Source organism: Perissodus microlepis, chromosome 8, assembly GCF_051167445.1.
Source record: "Perissodus microlepis isolate ML-2025 ecotype Zambia chromosome 8, ASM5116744v1, whole genome shotgun sequence".
Classification (NCBI taxonomy): domain Eukaryota; kingdom Metazoa; phylum Chordata; class Actinopteri; order Cichliformes; family Cichlidae; genus Perissodus; species Perissodus microlepis.
Window position 1 is genome coordinate 456548 of NC_140468.1, and position 17756 is coordinate 474303.

The 17756-nt window shown below is 48.4% G+C and overlaps 2 protein-coding genes across 4 annotated transcripts; one reads left to right on the forward strand and one right to left on the reverse strand.

Moving 5' to 3' along the window:
• The first annotated feature begins 774 nt into the window (after window positions 1–774).
• LOC146380954 (prolyl 4-hydroxylase subunit alpha-1-like) lies at window positions 775–9981 on the forward strand. Of its 3 annotated transcripts, none has more exons than XM_084936881.1 (15): window positions 775–1267; window positions 2093–2176; window positions 2256–2352; window positions 2525–2676; window positions 2771–2908; window positions 3124–3378; window positions 3554–3744; window positions 3817–3993; window positions 6682–6752; window positions 7255–7354; window positions 7430–7483; window positions 7735–7800; window positions 7878–7946; window positions 8093–8189; window positions 8651–9981. In XM_084936881.1, exons 2-15 carry the CDS (start codon window positions 2098–2100, stop codon window positions 8719–8721), a joined length of 1617 nt encoding a protein of 538 aa, XP_084793007.1. In that variant the 5' UTR covers window positions 775–1267; window positions 2093–2097; the 3' UTR covers window positions 8722–9981. The 3 variants fall into 3 exon arrangements, with proteins under 3 accessions (XP_084793007.1, XP_084793006.1, XP_084793005.1); XM_084936880.1 differs by lacking the exon at window positions 6682–6752 and adding an exon at window positions 5286–5356 and having other exon boundaries at window positions 776–1282; XM_084936879.1 differs by having other exon boundaries at window positions 776–1282.
• A 105-nt stretch (window positions 9982–10086) lies between these two features.
• arg1 (arginase 1) lies at window positions 10087–16809 on the reverse strand. The gene is made up of 8 exons (XM_084936884.1): window positions 16047–16809; window positions 15897–15969; window positions 14486–14660; window positions 14235–14394; window positions 14070–14164; window positions 13723–13827; window positions 13513–13649; window positions 10087–10438 (listed from the first exon to the last, which is right to left on the reverse strand). The coding sequence occupies exons 1-8, from the start codon at window positions 16167–16169 to the stop codon at window positions 10275–10277; spliced, it is 1032 nt and encodes a 343-aa protein (XP_084793010.1). The 5' UTR covers window positions 16170–16809; the 3' UTR covers window positions 10087–10274.
• Between the last annotated feature and the right edge of the window lie 947 nt (window positions 16810–17756).

A 17756-nucleotide genomic window follows, 5' to 3' on the forward strand; every position in this document is an offset into this window, starting at 1 on the left:
TTTCCGTGATTATAATCACGTGCATGTCTGACGTCACAGAGGAATAATTAGTATCCGGTTGTTCAGTCTGACGTCACTAGCCGTGTCTGGGCCTAAACTCCGCTGCAGGTCCATATATCAAACGATCACTATGGCATTACTGAGAGTTGAAAAACTGTCTAAAGTCTTTCATCTTTAATAAAGTGATCAGCGTTCTGCTCTACCAGGTGTAACAATTGAGTTTAACATCCAGGCATCCATGAAAATGGAATTTATGACATTTAACGGAGTTAGAAGTTAGCAGGGAGTTAGCTCGCTAGCTTCTATCTAAATACAATATAGCATGTCCTGACTGCGGGGTTTTGGAAACAAATTAAAACGTACAGCTCTGTTATCACTTCCAACATAAATGAAGACAGAAAGCTAAACAGCAGTGACGTTTGTAGGGTTACTGAAGTTTGGCTAGCTGGTATATAATGATGTGCTACGTGACCGCTAGCGACACAGCTATGTTAGCATAATATAAACAAGCTAACTTTTTTCCACTCGATAAAAGTTAACGTGAGTGTTCTCGGTGGTCAGGAACAAATGTAATCGCATGGCAGGATGCTGTAAAAGGACCAAACTTCAGCCAGGAGAACAACTGAGATAATCCATCCACAATACGAGGTTAGTCATTCATATACTGCTGCATGGGCTGGGCTGTAGTTACATCCTAAGGTTTTAACTGAGCTTAAATAAATGATTAGCGGTAATAAAAGCCGAGGGAGGTCATCAGTGATCACTGACTGTTTTAGGAGCTTTTTGAGATTAAATAGAAGAAAATACAAAACATTAAACATGTTAACAACACAAAAGCCATATTAAACGCAGACTACTTTAGGCCCGGAAGTAGGATTCGTCACGTCATCACTTAACAATCGGATTAGTAAATGCAGATGAACGCGCTGGTGGCTCTGACGTCATCACGCAGTAATTTGCAGATGAAAATCAGACGCAGGGCGCCTCCGGTCCAGCAGGGGGCGGGGCAGAGCCGCGGTGACGTCGTCAGAGGAAGAGGAGGAGGTTTGTGTTGCCAGCCTGGCTGTGAGGATCGCTGAGACGAGTCTGCGCTGCGCCTGAAGCTGAAGCTGTTCTCGGACACAAACTCGGTGAGAGCAGAAACCCTCCGGTCCTCACCGGAAGCTGACAGAGGTGGCGGTTCCGGTTATCCAGAAACTTCTACGGTTCAGACTCTTTACTCTGACCTGAACAGAGACAGTCTGTCTGCCAGCGAGACTGCGCACAGGTGAGCCCAGCACAGGTGAGTCACAGTAAAGGGGGCTTTGGTGGGTTTGTGTGGTCATAAAAGTGACGTGTCCGGCCTCACTTCCGGTCACGTACTGTCTCAGAGCTGCTCCAAACACTCGGTTTACCACAGCTTTCTCCACTCTGGGACCTCTGTGACGTCACAAAGCTGCACCGCTGCAGGTGTGTCAGGTGTTCAGTGAGCTGAGACTCAGTCAAAGAAGGCTGACTGTGAGTCTGAATCATGCAAAGCTGCTTCTGCCTCGTTCAGGGTCTCACCCTCACCTTCCAGAGACTTTCTGGTGATCTTTGGCCCCCAGCTGCAGTGCCCTCCAGGTGAACTTTGACCTGTTGAGAGGCGCAGAAGGGCAGATGGAGCTCTTTAAGCAGAAGTGTCCAGTCACAGGAAGTGGCGTCTGGTTTCTTGGTTGTCTGCTGGTTTGGGACTTCCTGTCACTGGGCCAGAGTGTGTGTGTGTGTGTGTGTGTGTGGTCACAGCTCTGGTGTGTTTCATGCTCTTCAGCGCGAGGTCAGGACTCTTCTTTGTCCTCTCCTGGCTCCGCTTCAGTGTAACTCACAGGCCCAGGAGGATGACGGCTTCCCCCTCAGCAGCACCGACGCCACGTTTCAGCTTCAGACACGTCACTGCTTCAACCTGTGACGGGAGACAGAGCGTGCGTGTGGGCGTGTCTTGATGTTTTTGTGTGCTTGTGGTTGTTGTGAGTGTGCTGAGCGCTCTGACTTCAGTATCAGTACCTGTAACGCCTCAACATCTGGCGTTGGTGTGATGTCAGCACTGACGCCTGGTTTCTGCCCGTGTGTGCAGGTTCGATGGCGCTCTGTGGGTGGTGGTTAATCCACTTCCTCGTCTTCACTTCCTGCTCAGCTCACGACTTCTTCACCTCCATCGGTGAGTTTAGCCGCTCTGTATCGTAGCGTGGAGGTCCTGCTGAGCGCGTGTGTGAGCGCTAATTTGTTCTTTTTCACAGGTCACATGACGGACCTGCTGTTCACGGAGAAGGACCTGGTCACCTCCCTGAAGGACTACATCCGGGCGGAGGAGAGCAAACTGGAGCAGATCAAAAAGTGAGTGTCGCTGCTCGCCGTTAAACACTCCGCCTCCTGTTTTCCTGGAACAGAACCTCAAGTTTGTTGGGGGGGGGGGCAGCTAACTAGGTTTACTTTGCTGTCATGATCTGCGACACACTCTTACCTGTGCAGGTGTTTGAGCATGCCGTGTGTGTGTGTGTGTGTTCAGGTGGGCAGACAAACTGGACGTCCTCTCGGCAGCTGCCACTCAGGACCCCGAAGGCTTCCTGGGTCACCCGGTGAACGCCTTCAAGCTGATGAAGAGGCTGAACACGGAGTGGGGGGAGCTGGAGAGCCTGGTGCTCACCGACGTGTCTGATGGTGCGACGCAGAAATCAGCTGTTGGACGTTAGGACACAGAATCTTTTTTCCTTGTTTTCATTGTCCTCCTCCTTCTTCTTCTGTGGTGTTTCAGTGTTCATCTCCAACCTCACCATCCAGAGGCAGTACTTCCCCAACGACGACGACCAGACCGGCGCTGCCAAAGCTCTGATGAGACTGCAGGACACCTACCAGCTGGACACCAACGCCATCTCCACCGGAGCGCTGCCAGGTCTGTGAACCAGGACCTGCTCTGCTTTACAGGGCAGAGCGGGCTCTTCAGTCCGAGTTTAGAGAAGACGGCGCTCAGGAGGAAAAGGGACCACAAATGTTTCTGAGCTCTCGGTCGTGTGTCTGAAAGTCATTTACACGATTCGACCTTCCAGCTCGCGCTTTAATAACAGGAACATGAGTTGTAAATGCTCCTGCTCTCTCTCGCCTCCTCAGGCTCGTCCTCCACCTCCTCCGCCTGGAGCACTCTGACCGTGGATGACTGCTACGACCTCGGGAAGGTGGCGTACTCGGAGGCGGATTACTACCACACCGAGCTGTGGATGGCTCAGGCCCTGAGGCAGCTGGACCAGGGCGAGACGTCCCGCGCCGTGGACGCCGTCACCGTCCTCGACTACCTGAGCTACTCCGTGTACCAGCAGGGGGAGCTGGAGAGAGCGCTGGAGTTCACCAGGAGGCTGCTGGACCTGGGTTAGTACCTGCAGACGGGCAGTTCAGGCAGCAAACGTGCTGCTGTTGTTTTAAAGAGTTAGAAAAAGGAGCAACGCTGAGTTTCCAGAGAGTCGAAGGCTTCTTCTCACATCTTCAGAGCTTGTGTGCAGATTTGTTGATCTCGCTCACCTGAAGTTGTTTTTCTGCCCGTTAGATCCGACACACCAGCGAGCCAACGGGAACCTGAAATACTTTGAGTACCAGCTGGCCAAACAGAAGAAGGTGGAGAAGGTGGAGGAGAAGGAGGAGGAAAGCAAGGTGAGGCAGAGGAGGGAGAGCAAAGACGACTACCTGACTGAGAGGAAGAAGTACGAGCAGCTGTGTCGCGGCCAAGGCATCAAGCTGGTGAGGCGAGCGAAACAAGCGCACCTCTGAGAGTCGTTTATCGGCGTCACTTCAACCTCTGCTTCCTGTCAGACTCCCCGCAGGCAGAGCCGCCTCTTCTGCCGCTACTATGACAACAACCGGCACCCGCGGTACGTGATTGGCCCGGTGAAGCAGGAGGACGAGTGGGACAGGCCGCACATCGTGCGCTACCACAACATCGTGTCGGAGAAAGACATGGAGAAGGTGAAAGAGCTGGCCAAGCCCAGGGTGAGTCCGAGCATCTTTAACTCACGCGCTGCTGCAGAGCTTATCCGAGGTCGGACGCCATTAGTGCTTTACCAACGCAAGGGGCGGGGCTAAATATCAGTATTCAGACATTGCTCCCCGTTAAGTCGCTGTATATTACAGTTTTTATGAAAACATGTTTATGATTACTTCCCTCGCCAACCTGACCCAACAGAGTCCAGTAGGCGGAGCTTATCAAAGGATGGAGAGGAAATGACCTCGAAGAAGAAACTCGCAGGGTGAAAAGTGTCGGAAAACTAATCGAGAGCAGTCGGGATGTTAAAAACTGGACAAGAGTCATGATGAGAACATGACTCCGGCCTGATGTGTCGCCGCGACTCTAAACTGTCAGTTTTCGTTTTTGTGGCTGAATGTCGGCTCGCGGTTACGTCTGCTCGCGGTTACGTCGGCTCGCGGTTACGTCGGCTCGCGGTTACGTCGGATCGCGGTTACGTCGGCTCGCGGTTTACGTCGGCTCGCGGTTTACGTCGGATCGCGGTTACGTCGGCTCGCGGTTTACGTCGGATCGCGGTTACGTCTGCTCGCTGCTCGACTGCCGATCGGTCGTGTTGTTGTTCTGTTCACGGTTCACAGCAAAGAAGAGCAGCGCGAGCACTTTCAGCTCAAACACCCAGAAACTCAGGTCAGTGTTTCTGTCGTGTGGATGCACAAAATTTACCTCGGCAACAGTGAATGCTGTTATCTGATTGGCTGCTAGGTCGTTAAGCCGCGATGAGCTCTGTAGAGAAATGAAATATATTCTATTGAAATTAGAATGAATCCCCGTTCACACCTCAGTGCAGCTTTCAAACATCCATCATCACAAACTGCTTCCTGTTGGCCGGCGGCGTCCCGTCAGCGAGCGGCGGCTGTCTTTGACCAAAATGCTTGTAACCCCGTGACACGGGTGCTGTCAATCATTAATCTATGCCCCGCCTCTACCTTGATACACGCCCACAAAATCAGGATCAAATGTCTAAAACTGAAAAAATTAATTTAAAGCCAGAAAAAAAATATTTGCATGAAACAAAAAAATTATTTAAAGTAAAAAATTTCATTTGTTTTTCAAACACATCAAAAACAAAACTGTAGTTTGAGCCTCGTCGGTGAGCGATGAAGAAAGGTGATGGGCGGGCGGTGGGTGGAGAGGATCACGAGGTCGTCCGTTGTGCGGCTGTGTGGTGCGGCTCCTCCGTCGGTGTCGGTCGGCGTTAGTCGGTGCTTCGGGCGTCGCTCTGTGCCTGCCTGTAACTGTCGGCCGATTGGCTCCACAGCTCCGTCGAGCCACCATCTCTAACCCCGTCACCGGCGTGCTGGAGACGGCCCACTACCGCATCAGTAAGAGGTAAGAGCTGCCGGGGCAGGAGGCGGCGTCCGCGGGGTGGACCTCACCTCTCTGCCCCCAACACCACCCTGTCCTCCCCCCTCTGTGATGGCGGCCGTCCCGGTGAGAGCAGAAAAGGCAACGAGTCGCTTCAAACAAACGAATAAATAAAACGTTCCTTCCTCCAAAGTGGAATTCTCATTTAAACGTCACAGAAGCATCGGCATTATTGACGTTATTACAGACTTCCAGCCTCCAATCAGCACAGCTGACCCAACAGTCTGAAACATAAAAGACTTCAGTTTTATAAAATCCAGTTTTCACACATTCAGCTTGAAAGAAACGTTTAAATGTCCATGATGGGCTGTAAAGTAAGCTCTGAAACATCTCCATAAACTTGTAGTTTCACGTTGTTGTTGCTGAGAAATTGTTAATAATAATAAAGCAGATGTTCCCGAGCAGCTGGCATTACCTCTGTCCTCCCACCAGGGGGCGCTGCAGCACAGAGAGACAGGCTGTAACTGTCATCAGCTCAATCAGTCCCACCTGGGCAGGTGTAAAAGGCCACATCAGAGTAGATATCAGAAGGTCCTGTAACGCTGCAGGAACAGTTACTTTGAGCGTCTTCTTTCAGGCTCTGCTCTCGCTGGGATTCGAGCCTCTGCTTGTTTTCTTTGCTCATCCGGGGACAGGAAGTCAAACATTTAAGACTCTCGATGTCGCTTTAACGTTTTCGTGGAGGCAGCAGGAGGATTCGTGTCTCATACCTGTGCTTCTCACTGTTACCTGCACATTGTTATGTAAAATAAGAAGAGTCTGCAAACGTTTCACAATAAAGTTCTGAAGTCAGTCTGTTGACCTGTCAGTGCGTCAGCTTCACGGAAACTTTCTACAGTAGTTACTGTAAAACTACTGCAGGTACTGCAGTATTACTGCGTGTTGTGTATGATGCTGGTGTAGTGACTTCATAAGTAAAACATCAACTGAGATTATTTTCAGTTTCAATTATGGCAGAATATCGATCCCGTAACCTTCTGTTTGTGAGGGGCAGCCAATCAGAGGAAAGTTGTCTGAAGGTGGGAGGAGCTAAAGCAGCTTGTCAAACATCCTGAAGGTTGACCACGTGCACTCCGTGTCCTCTTCATTAGGTACACCTTGTTGGCTCTGGGTTGGACTCGGCGCTCTTTAACTCGCCACGGCAGATCAGGGCTTCACGTGTACCTAATGAAGTGGCCTTATGTGGCGTTTGAAGCTCGTGCTGCCTCCCTGACTGCAGCGTGTGGATAGTGACCGCCCTCTCTCTGTCCTCTCTCTGTCTCTCTGCATTAACCTATAATTGGGAGTAGCTCAGACGTGCCACGGTGCATGACCCTCACACAGGCAAACTGACCACGGCCCATTACAGAGTCTCCAAGAGGTAAGAGCTGGACGCCACTCGCTTCAGGCCCGGGCGGAGCACAGGCTGTTCGTAACGATGGACGCCGCACGTGCAGCGCTCCGGACGGCTTTGTCACAAGCGACCAATCACAAGCCGACTTGTAAAGCCGCGTTTGAACTCCTGGATCCATCAGTGAGCGTGCGAGTTTTTTTCCTCCGCAGTAAATTTGTGACTTCACTTCAGCTTTTATTGAAGTCACGATATAAATGTTTTTGGGGCGTCCATCTTTATTTACAGCCTGTGGTCACCACCGTCTCGGGGGCGGAGTCTCCTCCTTCATGCTTTTCTAACGTTCAGCTGGCTGTAATGACACAAACGTCAGCGGTGAAGCTCTGTAAATGTCGTTTTTTTTCATAGAGGAGCTGCTTTAGAAACTGTCTGTTGTTTCCCCGCCCTCCTCGTTTCCGTCTCCTCGCCGTGCGCCGGTTTGTGCCGTTTTCGTGACCTCGGCGGTGACTCTGTGTCTTCTCTGTCCTCTCAGCGCCTGGCTCGGAGCGTACGAGCATCCCGTGGTGGACAAGATCAACCAGCTGATCGAGGACGTCACGGGGCTGAACGTGAAGACGGCCGAGGACCTGCAGGTAACGCCTCACCTGAGTTCAAACGCCGCTAACCGTCTGGCGCCTCTGATGTTTTAAGCGCTGTGTTTGATGCAGGTGGCTAACTACGGCCTCGGGGGACAGTACGAGCCGCACTTCGACTTCGGACGGGTAAATAAAACCAGATACATGAGAATCTGTTTCTGTCAGCATTTATTTCTACTGAAAGACGGAAAACGATCAATTAATAACAGATATGGATCCATGTTGGACACATTTCATTAAAATCAACTAAAGAAATATTTCCAATCTACGTATTTGTATTGTAGGTTTATTTATTTGTAACTTTTAACAAAGTTCAGTTTTTTAAAATGAGTGAATGAATTTTCATTACTCTGACCGCCGTGCACTTCCTGTTTCAGAAAGACGAGCCAGACGCGTTCGAGGAGCTGGGCACGGGGAACCGGATCGCCACGTGGCTGCTTTACGTCAGTGCTGCTGTGTGTGTGCGCGTGTGTGTGCGTGTGTGTTGCTGCTGCTCACGCTCTCCTCCTTCCCGCTGCAGATGACCGATGTGCAGGCAGGGGGCGCCACCGTCTTCACTGACATCGGAGCTGCTGTGAAACCCAAAAAGGTTCAACTACTCACTTTCATCATCATCACAGAAACAAGTCTGTGTTTAATAAACCAAACTGAGAAACAGGCGGGCAGACGAGGGCGCTGCTTCTCAGTAATCTGATGCAGTGTCATGTGACACGTCATGTGACCGTGTTTCTCCAGGGGACGGCGGTGTTCTGGTACAACCTGTATCCAAGCGGAGAAGGAGACTATCGGACCCGACACGCCGCCTGCCCCGTGCTGCTGGGAAACAAGTGGGGTGAGGTCATCGCGCCATATTCACACACGTGCACAGTAAAACAAACAAAATCATCATCAAGTAAAAATACTTTCAGATTTTCACGCCTGGTGATGATTGACATAAAAAAAATTTCTTTTAAAAATTATTTTCTAAAACTAAGTAAAATAAAAGAACAAATCCAGACTTCCTGTCAGTTATATGAAACTATTTTGGGTCATTAAAAACTTCGTTATTATGTTCGAGTTGATTTATTTTTAAATGTTAGTGTTGATTGATGAATATTTGATGTTTTCTGGGTGTGTTTGCAGCAGCTCACGTTACTGCTGAAGGGATTTTTGGTGTTTGATGGTTTCAGATGAAACAAACTTGACTGAGCTTCATGAAAAGCTTCAGATTTGATGAGAAAGACGGAGAAACCTTCACGCTGCTCAGACTCGTGGCGTTTGTCGAGGCTCTGATGAAACTCTTTCTTCCTGCAGTATCGAACAAATGGATCCACGAGCGAGGGCAGGAGTTCAGGCGGCGCTGCAGCCTCAACGAGACCGACTGACGACCGACCTTCCTCCTCCAGCTCAGCCGTCTTCCTCCTCTGCTTCCTGCCTGCAGGCGCAGAGTGTGACTGCACATGTGATCCAACACGCTTATTTTTCTCTACAGCGTGTGTGTGTGTGTGTGTGTGTGTTTGACTCGTTTCTCCTTTAACGAGAATCACGCTGACGTTCAGACGTCCGTACCTGTCCAGGTGTTCAGCCTGAGAGTTAAAACTTCTCGAGAACAAAGAACGCTGCACGAGAGGTTCGTTTAAAGACGAATACAGTTTTTTGGATCCAGAATGTTTGAAATCTCGTGAGCTTTGACTTAAAAGCAGAAAATCTGATTGATTTAATTCTGTTCCATCGACGGTTCTGCCGATTAAACCAGCGAGTGGAACGAAGGAGCGCTAAATGTGACAAATTTTGAATGGAGTTTGGCCCGAGGTCGCTAACACGAGTCGAGTCAGACACTACAGACCGAGAAACGCTCCGTCACCCGTGTCACTCCCTGACCTTCACGACTGTTACAAAGACGGCGAGGAATCGGATTACTCTCGTCATCACGGGAATCAACCAGAAGCAAGAACCGATCGAATCTGAACCGACGATCGATCGTGTGGCTCTGTGAGACAATCCTAGCTGAAACTGAGCTGCGTATTTATTGATTTCTGACAGGATTCGTGTGAACGCCTCTTCACTGTTTTTCATCTGCGTTTTAAAAATTCCTCTTTTAAAAGTTTTAAATGTTTGCACGTTTTTTTTCTGTTTCCTGTTTCTTTTTGAAGTCTGAAACGTGTCGCTGAGCTCCTGCTCCTGATCTGATTCATGTCACCTCAGCCGTGACAAAGTGGGTTTTATTTTGGAAACTCTTCCACGCTTCAGCTGCCATGCTTTTATTCTGAAAAGCAGAACATCTGAGGCTCTTTGATTTACAAATTCAGTCAAAGTGGATTTTTCTGCGCTGTCCACCCGTCGTCATGGTTACACCCCCCCGTTTCCACCAGTAGCGTGAGCGTTCGAGGAGGTTTAACCGTAAGGTCGTTCAGATGCTGCAGGTCAAACTCCAGATAAACAAAGCACGCCGCCTCCTCTTTAACCCTGTTAGCTTATATCTGAGCGCAGTTACTGATTTCTGCTCCATGCCGTTTCCGTGACAACCCTCACTCCTGTTTGTGTGTGTCTGTTGTGTGTTGGATGATGTCCTGTGCAGTGACCTGATGTAAGACACGTTTCTTATCAGAATAAAATGCTGCTGCAACCCAGGAGAAGTAAGAAAATGGCGTCTGTCGTTATTCTCTGGCGGCAGCGTTGCCTCAGCAGCGTGCTGCTGCGTTTTAAAGATGGCGACCATTTATCGTGTTTAAAAAAAGAAACAAACACTCTTCAAACGTATAAATTTAATAATCAAAAACAAAAGGATTGATCAGCGATGGACTACCCCACCCACAGGAAGACAACGTCTTTGGTTCAAGGCAGAAAACAGCAGGAATTGTGGGATTGTAGTTTTGCAGGGAGAACTCCGATTGGCCCTTTGTGCTGGTGTCGTGCGGCACGGTCAGAGAGGCCTGCGTTAAGGCTCGGGGAGGCGGTAATCTGGCAGGTGATTTCCCTCGCGGACGCGTCCGAAGCAGCCGAGCAGCAGATCGATGGCGGTGCTGACGGTGGAGCGGACGTCCTCCTCAGTCTGGCCCCTCAGAGGGTTCACCTCCACCAGGTCCACCGCCGACAGCAGACCTGCAGAGAGACAAAGAGCACATTTGTGGTAACTTCCTGGTTATGTGAGGGCGAGTGTGGCACGTGGGGGTAATGAGCTGGTGTTCATATTGTGGATTTTGGAGTTAATTCAGTTTGAAAATGAGGCAGCGTCACTGACAGGAAGCTTCAGCATCATGTGACCACACAGTTCCTCTGATCGTTTTATAGGCGCATAAAGACTTTAACGTGAGTGAGGATTTTACAAGTTCTTCGGCTGGTGGGGTGCTGCAGTCACTCCCCAAAGGCTGCGTCTGTAGACCATACAGGTCTTTATGTCTTTAAGACATTCCTGCAGTTTAACTAATTGGTGTGTGTTATCTGGCTTCATGGACAGATAGAGCTGGGTGTCATCTGCATAGCAGTGTAAATGTATGCTATGTCTTCTAATGATGCTGCCTAAGGGAAGCATGTATAATGTAAACAGAATTGGTCCTAGCACTGAACCCTGTGGAACTCCATAATTAACCTCAGTGTGTGAAGAGGACTCTCCATTTACATGCACAAACTGGAGTCTATTAGATAGATATGATACAAACCACTGCAGTGCAGTACCTGTAATACCTACAGCATGTTCTAATCGCTCTAATAGGATATTATGGTCGACAGTATCGAACGCTGTACTGAGGTCTAGCAGGACAAGCACAGAGATGAGTCCACTGTCAGAGGCCATAAGAAGATCATTTGTAACCTTCACTAAAGCTGTTTCTGTGCTGTGATGAGCTCTGAAACCTGACGGAAACTCTTCAAATAAACCATTCCTCTGCAGATGATCTGTTAGCTGTTTGACAACTGCTCTTTCAAGCATTTTTGATATGAAAGGAAGGTTGGAGATTGGCCTATAATTAGCTAAGACTGCTGGGTCTAGAGATGCTTTTTGAGTAAAGGTTTAACTACAGCCAGCTTGAAGGCCTGTGTGGTGTGTGTGTGTTTTTTCTCTAATGATTAAAATGTTATTTGTGAAGAAGTTCATGAAGTCATTACTAGTTAACGTTAAAGGGATGGTTGGCTCCACAGAGCTCTGACTGTTTGTCAGCCTGGCTACAGAGCTGAAGAGAAACCTGGGGTTGTTCTTATTTTCTTCAATCAGTGATGAATAGTAAGATGTTCTGGCTTTGCGGAGGGCTTTCTTATAAAGCAGCAAATTATTTCTCCAGGCTAAATGATGATCCTCTAAATTTGTGACACGCCATTTCCTCTCCAGATTACGAGTCATCTGCTTTAGGGTTCGTGTTTGAGAATTATACCACGGAGTCAGGTACTTCTGATTAGAGACCTTAGTTTTCACTGGAGCTACAGTATCCAGAGTCGTACGTAGTGAGGAGGTGAAATTATTAACAAGATAATCAACCTCTGTTGGGGTAGCGTTCAGATAGCTGCTCTGCTCTGTGTTGGTACAGGGCATTGAAGATGATAACAGTGGGTGGATTATATTCTTAAACTTAGTTACAGCGCTTTCAGAAAGACATCTACTGTGATAAAATCTACTCTCCACTGCTGTGTAATCAATTATTGTAAATGTAAATGTTATCAGGAAATGATCAGACGGGAGAGGGTTTTCAGGAAACACTGTTAAATGTTCAGTTTCTATGCCATATGTTAAAACAAGATCTAGAGTGTGATTAAAGTGGTGGGTGGGTTCTTTTACATTTTGAGAGAAGCCAATTGAGTCTAATAACAGACTAAATGCCATGTTGAGGCTGTCATTTTTAGCATCTACATGGATGTTAAAATCACCCACAATAATTATTTTATCTGAGCTCAGAACTAGATTAGATATAAAGTCTGAGAAATCAGACAGAAACTCTGTGTAAGGCCCAGGTGGACGATAGATGATAACAAGTAAGACTGGTTTCTGAGTTTCACAGCTGGGGTGGACAATGTTAAGCATCAGGCTTTCAAATGAATTAAAAGTCTGTCTTGGTCTTTCATTAATTAATAGGCTGGTGTGAAAAATTGCTGCCACACCTCCCCCTCGGCCTGTGCTTCGAGGTTTCTGGTAGTTAGAATGACTCGGGGGTGTTGATTCATTTAAACTAACATAATCATCCTGCTGCAACCAGGTTTCTGTAAGGCAGAGTAAATCGATTTGTTGATCAATTATTAAGTCATGTACTAACAGAGACTTGGAGGAGAGAGACCTAATATTTAATAATCCACATTTCACTGTTTTACTCTTTGGTTCAGATGTGGATACTGTATTGTTCTTTCTTTGTGATTGTTTATGTTTAAGTTGTTTGTTGCTGGTTTTTAGTTTGTGTTTGTCTGTTTGGGAGCTGACACAGTCTCTATGGAGATGGGTTTTTGGGGGGGTAGCAGGAGGAGAGAAGCGACACAGCTATGTTAGCATAAACACAGTGAAGCTGGAGGATGAACGCTAACTTTTTCCACTCGATAAAAGTTAACGTGAAGGTTCCCGATGGTTCGAGACAAATGTAATCGCATGGCAGGATGCTGTAATCGGACCAAACTTCAGTCAGGAGAACAACTGAGATGATCCATCCACAATACGAGGTTAGTCATTAATATACTGCTGCATGGGCTGCAGTTACATCGTAAGGGTTTAAAGACTGAGCTTTAAAATGTGCTGCTGAAAGGCGGTAATAAAAACCCAGAGAGGCCGACAGTGATAACTGACTTTTTAGGGGTTTGTTCAGATTAAATAGAACAAGATACAAACTGTTAAAACATGTGAAACACACAACAGCCTTAATAAACACAGAGTAGTTTGGACCCAGAAGCACGGTTCACACGTCATCACTTAACACCAGCATAGGGTTGCCAACTTTTTAACTGTCAAATAAGAGACACTAAAACGGGACAGCTGTCAGCCCTAATCCCCAAAGACAGAGTGAGTGAATACTGTGAATATACACAGATTGGCTAAACCAGTGTGCGTTGGAACAGGAACAGGAAGTGATACTCTACCGCAGCGAGAGCCAACACCAAGTGAGAGCTGTTGTGTTTACTGTAAGCAGCTAATGTGGCTGCTTACAGTAAACACGTTTCTACTGTGAAGAGCAGGGTTTGTTTTTCCCTGAGTTTCTGACTCGTACCTGTCTGACACAGGTGTTCTGTGATGTAGACGCCCTCTCTGTAGGTGAGTCCACCAACTACAGGCGTCCCGGTTGCTGGGGCAACAGAGGGGTCGATGGCATCGATGTCATAGCTGAGGTGAATCGGTTTCTTCCCTCTGTTCAAGGACACAAAGCATCTTTAACATTCGCTCAGACTATCACACCTTGATGGCTTCATGCAGGCATCACCTGGCGGACAGGTAATCACACGTTTCCTCCATGACGCGGGCCACGCCGAGCTGATCCACCTCACTCATGGAGAAGGTCTTCACCCCCAGCATCTTCAGGATGTAGCTGAGGAGGAGAAAACCTCAGGATTAGAGCCTGCCGGCAGGTACACTCAGGTACACGCAGGTAATAAACTTCTGGTGACCCTCAGACCAGAGCGAGGTCGCTGACCTTTCAGAGCTTTTTGCTTCTTTAAATTTTTTATTGAGATTTCATTTCAATCATCTCCAAAATGCTTCGGGACGAGCTGATTGGTCAGAGGGGCGTCAGAAATAGGTGAGTCTCTGCATGGACTCAGGTGCACTCACTGCTCTGCTGGATCCACGTCTCTCAGCCCGATGAAGACCACATCGGCGGCGGACACACACGGCTTTAGCCAGGAGAAGTTCGGTAAGACGGGAACCTGGTGAGGAAGGGGAGGGGTTAGTGATTCTGTGTGAAGGCGTGATGCTGATCTCTGTCGCTGAGATCACCTTTGAGCGCAGCTCGTGGAGCAGGTAGGACACCGGCTGCCCGTGGATGTTCCCCGTGTACGTGGTCAGCGGCGTGTTGATGTCGGCGTGAGCATCCACCCACACGACGCTCAGCTCCCCAACCGCCGCAGAGTGCCCGTGGATGGAACCGATCGCCAGGCTGAGGACGGAAAACACAAACAGGAAGTGAGTCGATGGAGAGCCGACACCTGGAACCTACGTCCTGACTTCCTGTTCCTGTGTGGACTGACCTGTGGTCTCCGCCCAGCACCACCGCCGTGTGCCCATCCTCCTTCACCGCTCGCACCGCCTGTGACAGCTTCTGGTTGGCGGCACCCACCGCCCTCACGCTCTTCAGCAAGCCCAGGGGCTCGTCCCGGGACATGTCCTCGAACGTCAGGTTCCCATAATCCTTCACTGCACAGCCTGCACACACACACACAATCATTGCAGGTTTCCTCGTACTGACTGTCCAACATTACCAGCTGAGGCGTTTCCCAGCATGCTCTCTGTGTGAACATTAACAGCGAGATGTTCAGGGAAGAAGACGGCGGTGTAACGAGGCGTTCACTGACCCATGTGGACCTGTAAACACTTACTGTTTGCTGTTCATGGATAAAGGTCAGCGCTGTTCCAGTAATGAAACTGAGCGTGTGCACAGTGACCTCCTCTGAGCACGTTACACTTCCTGAACTCACTGTATCAGTGAAACTGTGTTACCTGCGTACTCACAATCAGCTGAAGGAAAAATCACCAAACTCTGATTTTTACAGAGTTTTTAAACGGAGCGTTACGTGAATCAGACTTTAAACACTTTATTTGAAGTCTGAATTTGAAGGCCCTGAAGGTCAGCTCTGAGCACCTTTTCTGGATTCAAACTGTGCTGAAGGTTAATGTTTTACCGACGTCACAGATTCATTCAGATGAATTGTTGAAAGTGGAAACGCCGTGGTGCAGACCGCGGTCCGCTCAGGCTGATGTATTAATCAAACGTTTGTGGATTTTCTCATCACTGATTACTCGGCTCTGGATGAACATTAACTGACGAAACGGAGAAACTCAGGAAGTTTCTGAGTTGTTAATTCAACAAAAACAATGTTTCCTTAACTGGGAATGACGACCAACACGGATAACTAACTGGGCCGGCTGCGCTCCACTTAACGTCAGCCTTTCTTATCCCGGGAAAAAGCCCTGACAGCAGAAACATCTGTCCAGATGCTGCAGAGGCAAACTGCCACTCTGGTGCTCGGATGATTTTTAACAGAAATGTGTCACAGCTGCAGGAGGAGCTTCCTGATGTGTGAACAGGTGAGAACACCTGTGGAGTCCATCTCAGCTACCACAGGCTGAGAGGCGGGGCTGGCCTGGACAGAGACACAGCTGTGAGTGGGAGCTGATCTGTCCCCACTCACAGCATGTCTGTGGACGTGCTCCACGGCGGAGTCGAACTCGGGCCCTTGTTGCTGTGAGGCACAGTGATGCTTGTGTTTCATGCCACGGTGATGCTCACAGGGCGGTTCATCATTCAAATGTTAACTTCCGGTCAGTTTTACCTGCTGTCATTACATTTGCTGCTGCATGAAGGTGATTCTGTATGAAAGCACAAAAATAAACGTCTGTTGGAGTCTCCCGGTGACGTCACCGGTCCGCTGGCGTGCTCACCCAGCTGCTGCAGCCGCCTCTGCAGGCCCGCGGCTCGGATCCGCTCCGGTCCGTCCTCCACGCCTCCTCGGGACTGCAGCGGACAGAGAAGAAGAAGCTGGAGGATTACACGCGCACAAGTGCACGCGGAGCCTGTCCTCGCGCTCTCACCTGTCCCTTGGAGAAAGGAGCTCCGACGATCCCCGCGGAGCGCGCAGGAGGATGCTGGTGATGAAGGCTCCGCTGCACCGTCACGGCCACCTGGACCTGCCGCAGCGTCCTCGCGCTCCTCATGCTGATACACGCGCGCGCACACCGTCTCTGAGCCACTGACCGGCGCGAGTCTCCTAAAGACTCCACGTGACGTCAGGGGGAGGCACCGCGTGGAGCCGTGACGTCACGAAGCGTGTTTAAACACTTTGAAGTGATGAAGGTCAGACAGTGGGCTGATGTACGGAGGCTCATTCATGCCAACAACAAAAAAAACAAAGACACTGAAGTTTATGATTTTTATTTTATTTAGAAATTTTAGTTTCCAGTTTTATTGTTTTTATGTTTTGAAAAGGTTTTGTTCTTTTTAGTTTCAGTTATTGTTTGAGTGCGGTGGGTGATATTAGTGAGTGATGTGTGGCAGCGATATTAAGTTTACAGTTACCTAAAATATGTTTCAGCCCAGTTTCAGGTTAACTTTATAATAAAGCCATAAATCCAGACAGCACGCTCCGTCCCTCGACTTCAGCGCTTCAGAGGAATGTAGTCAGTAAATTGTGCTTCATCCAGCATGGTGCAGCGACGTATCACTGAAATATATGTGCTGTGTGGCTGAAGGTAGCACCAACGTAGTGGAACCGTGTTTGCTCATTGGTAAGAAGTCGTTTTTACGCAGCTTATCTTTGACTTTCCAACTCTGTCTGCGCGACCTGCTCAGAGAGGGATTTGCTGGCGTTAATGTAGTTTGCTCACTCTGCAAGATGTTGGGACAACGTCGCCAACCTCCGCTTCACTGAAGCTTTCTCTCTTGGTGCGACTCTACCTGGGTAGCATAAACGCAGCAAATCCCACTCTGAGTGGGATTTGCTGCGTTTATGAGGAAGGTTACAGGTAGTCAGAACTGTGACAGCGAAACGACATCTTATTGATGAGTAACCACACGTCTCTGCCTCGCACTACAGCAGATATACATCAGCAATATGTCAGTGAGCTGTATGGGTCACAATGCCAATCTAATCAGTGGTAATAAGTTTATAACAGGCACTTACATGAAATTTAGTGTTTGTGTTAACTAGAATATTTGTTCAGCCCACTTTCAGTTCAGTTAACTACAATAACGCTCTGTAATACCCAGAAAGTATTAAAGATGTACAAATCCTTCAGTGGTTGGTTTTAATGTTAGCATATCCACTCAGTGTTACATTAGCAAACTTGCTAGTTAGCTAACTTACAGCTAGCTGGCTATGATGGTTAATTCATAGCTGTACTTTCCTGTGGCCTCACAAAGAGAAAGCTCACAGCTCATTCTGCAGATCCTTTTTACCAAACTGAGTCAAACACTTAAACGAGTCAGTTAAAGTGACGACTGATTGTGTAAACCTTTAGTAACACACCGAAAACATTAGGATTCAAAAATAATTTTTAAAATTATGATTTAAAAATTCAGTTTTCAGATGCAGTCAGAAGCTAAAAAGGTAAAACAAAACAAAACATGAAAGTCAAACTGATGACATTTGAAGTGTCATACAGACGTTTCCAGCAGGCCGACCATCTGTAAACATGTGGGCTCAGCGCTGGATGCAGGTGAACTCACCTGAAAACACACTGTGTTTTGAAGAACTGCAAACAGTGTCTTTGTTCTCTAAGAACTTAACGTCGTTGGTGTGAGTC

Bases quoted from the DNA above. Each gene is read 5' to 3' on its own strand.
- LOC146380954 (XM_084936881.1), top strand. From the start codon at position 2,098: ATGGCGCTCTGTGGGTGGTGGTTAATCCACTTCCTCGTCTTCACTTCC. The intron at 7,484-7,734 runs GTAAATAAAACC...TTCCTGTTTCAG, and splicing joins CGCACTTCGACTTCGGACGG to AAAGACGAGCCAGACGCGTT. The intron at 8,190-8,650 runs GTGAGGTCATCG...TTCTTCCTGCAG, and splicing joins GCTGCTGGGAAACAAGTGGG to TATCGAACAAATGGATCCAC.
- arg1 (XM_084936884.1), bottom strand. From the start codon at position 16,169: ATGAGGAGCGCGAGGACGCTGCGGCAGGTCCAGGTGGCCGTGACGGTG. The intron at 14,661-15,896 runs GTGAGCACGCCA...GTGTGTGTGCAG, and splicing joins GAGGCGGCTGCAGCAGCTGG to GCTGTGCAGTGAAGGATTAT. The intron at 14,165-14,234 runs GTGATCTCAGCG...CTTCCTCACCAG, and splicing joins TCCACGAGCTGCGCTCAAAG to GTTCCCGTCTTACCGAACTT.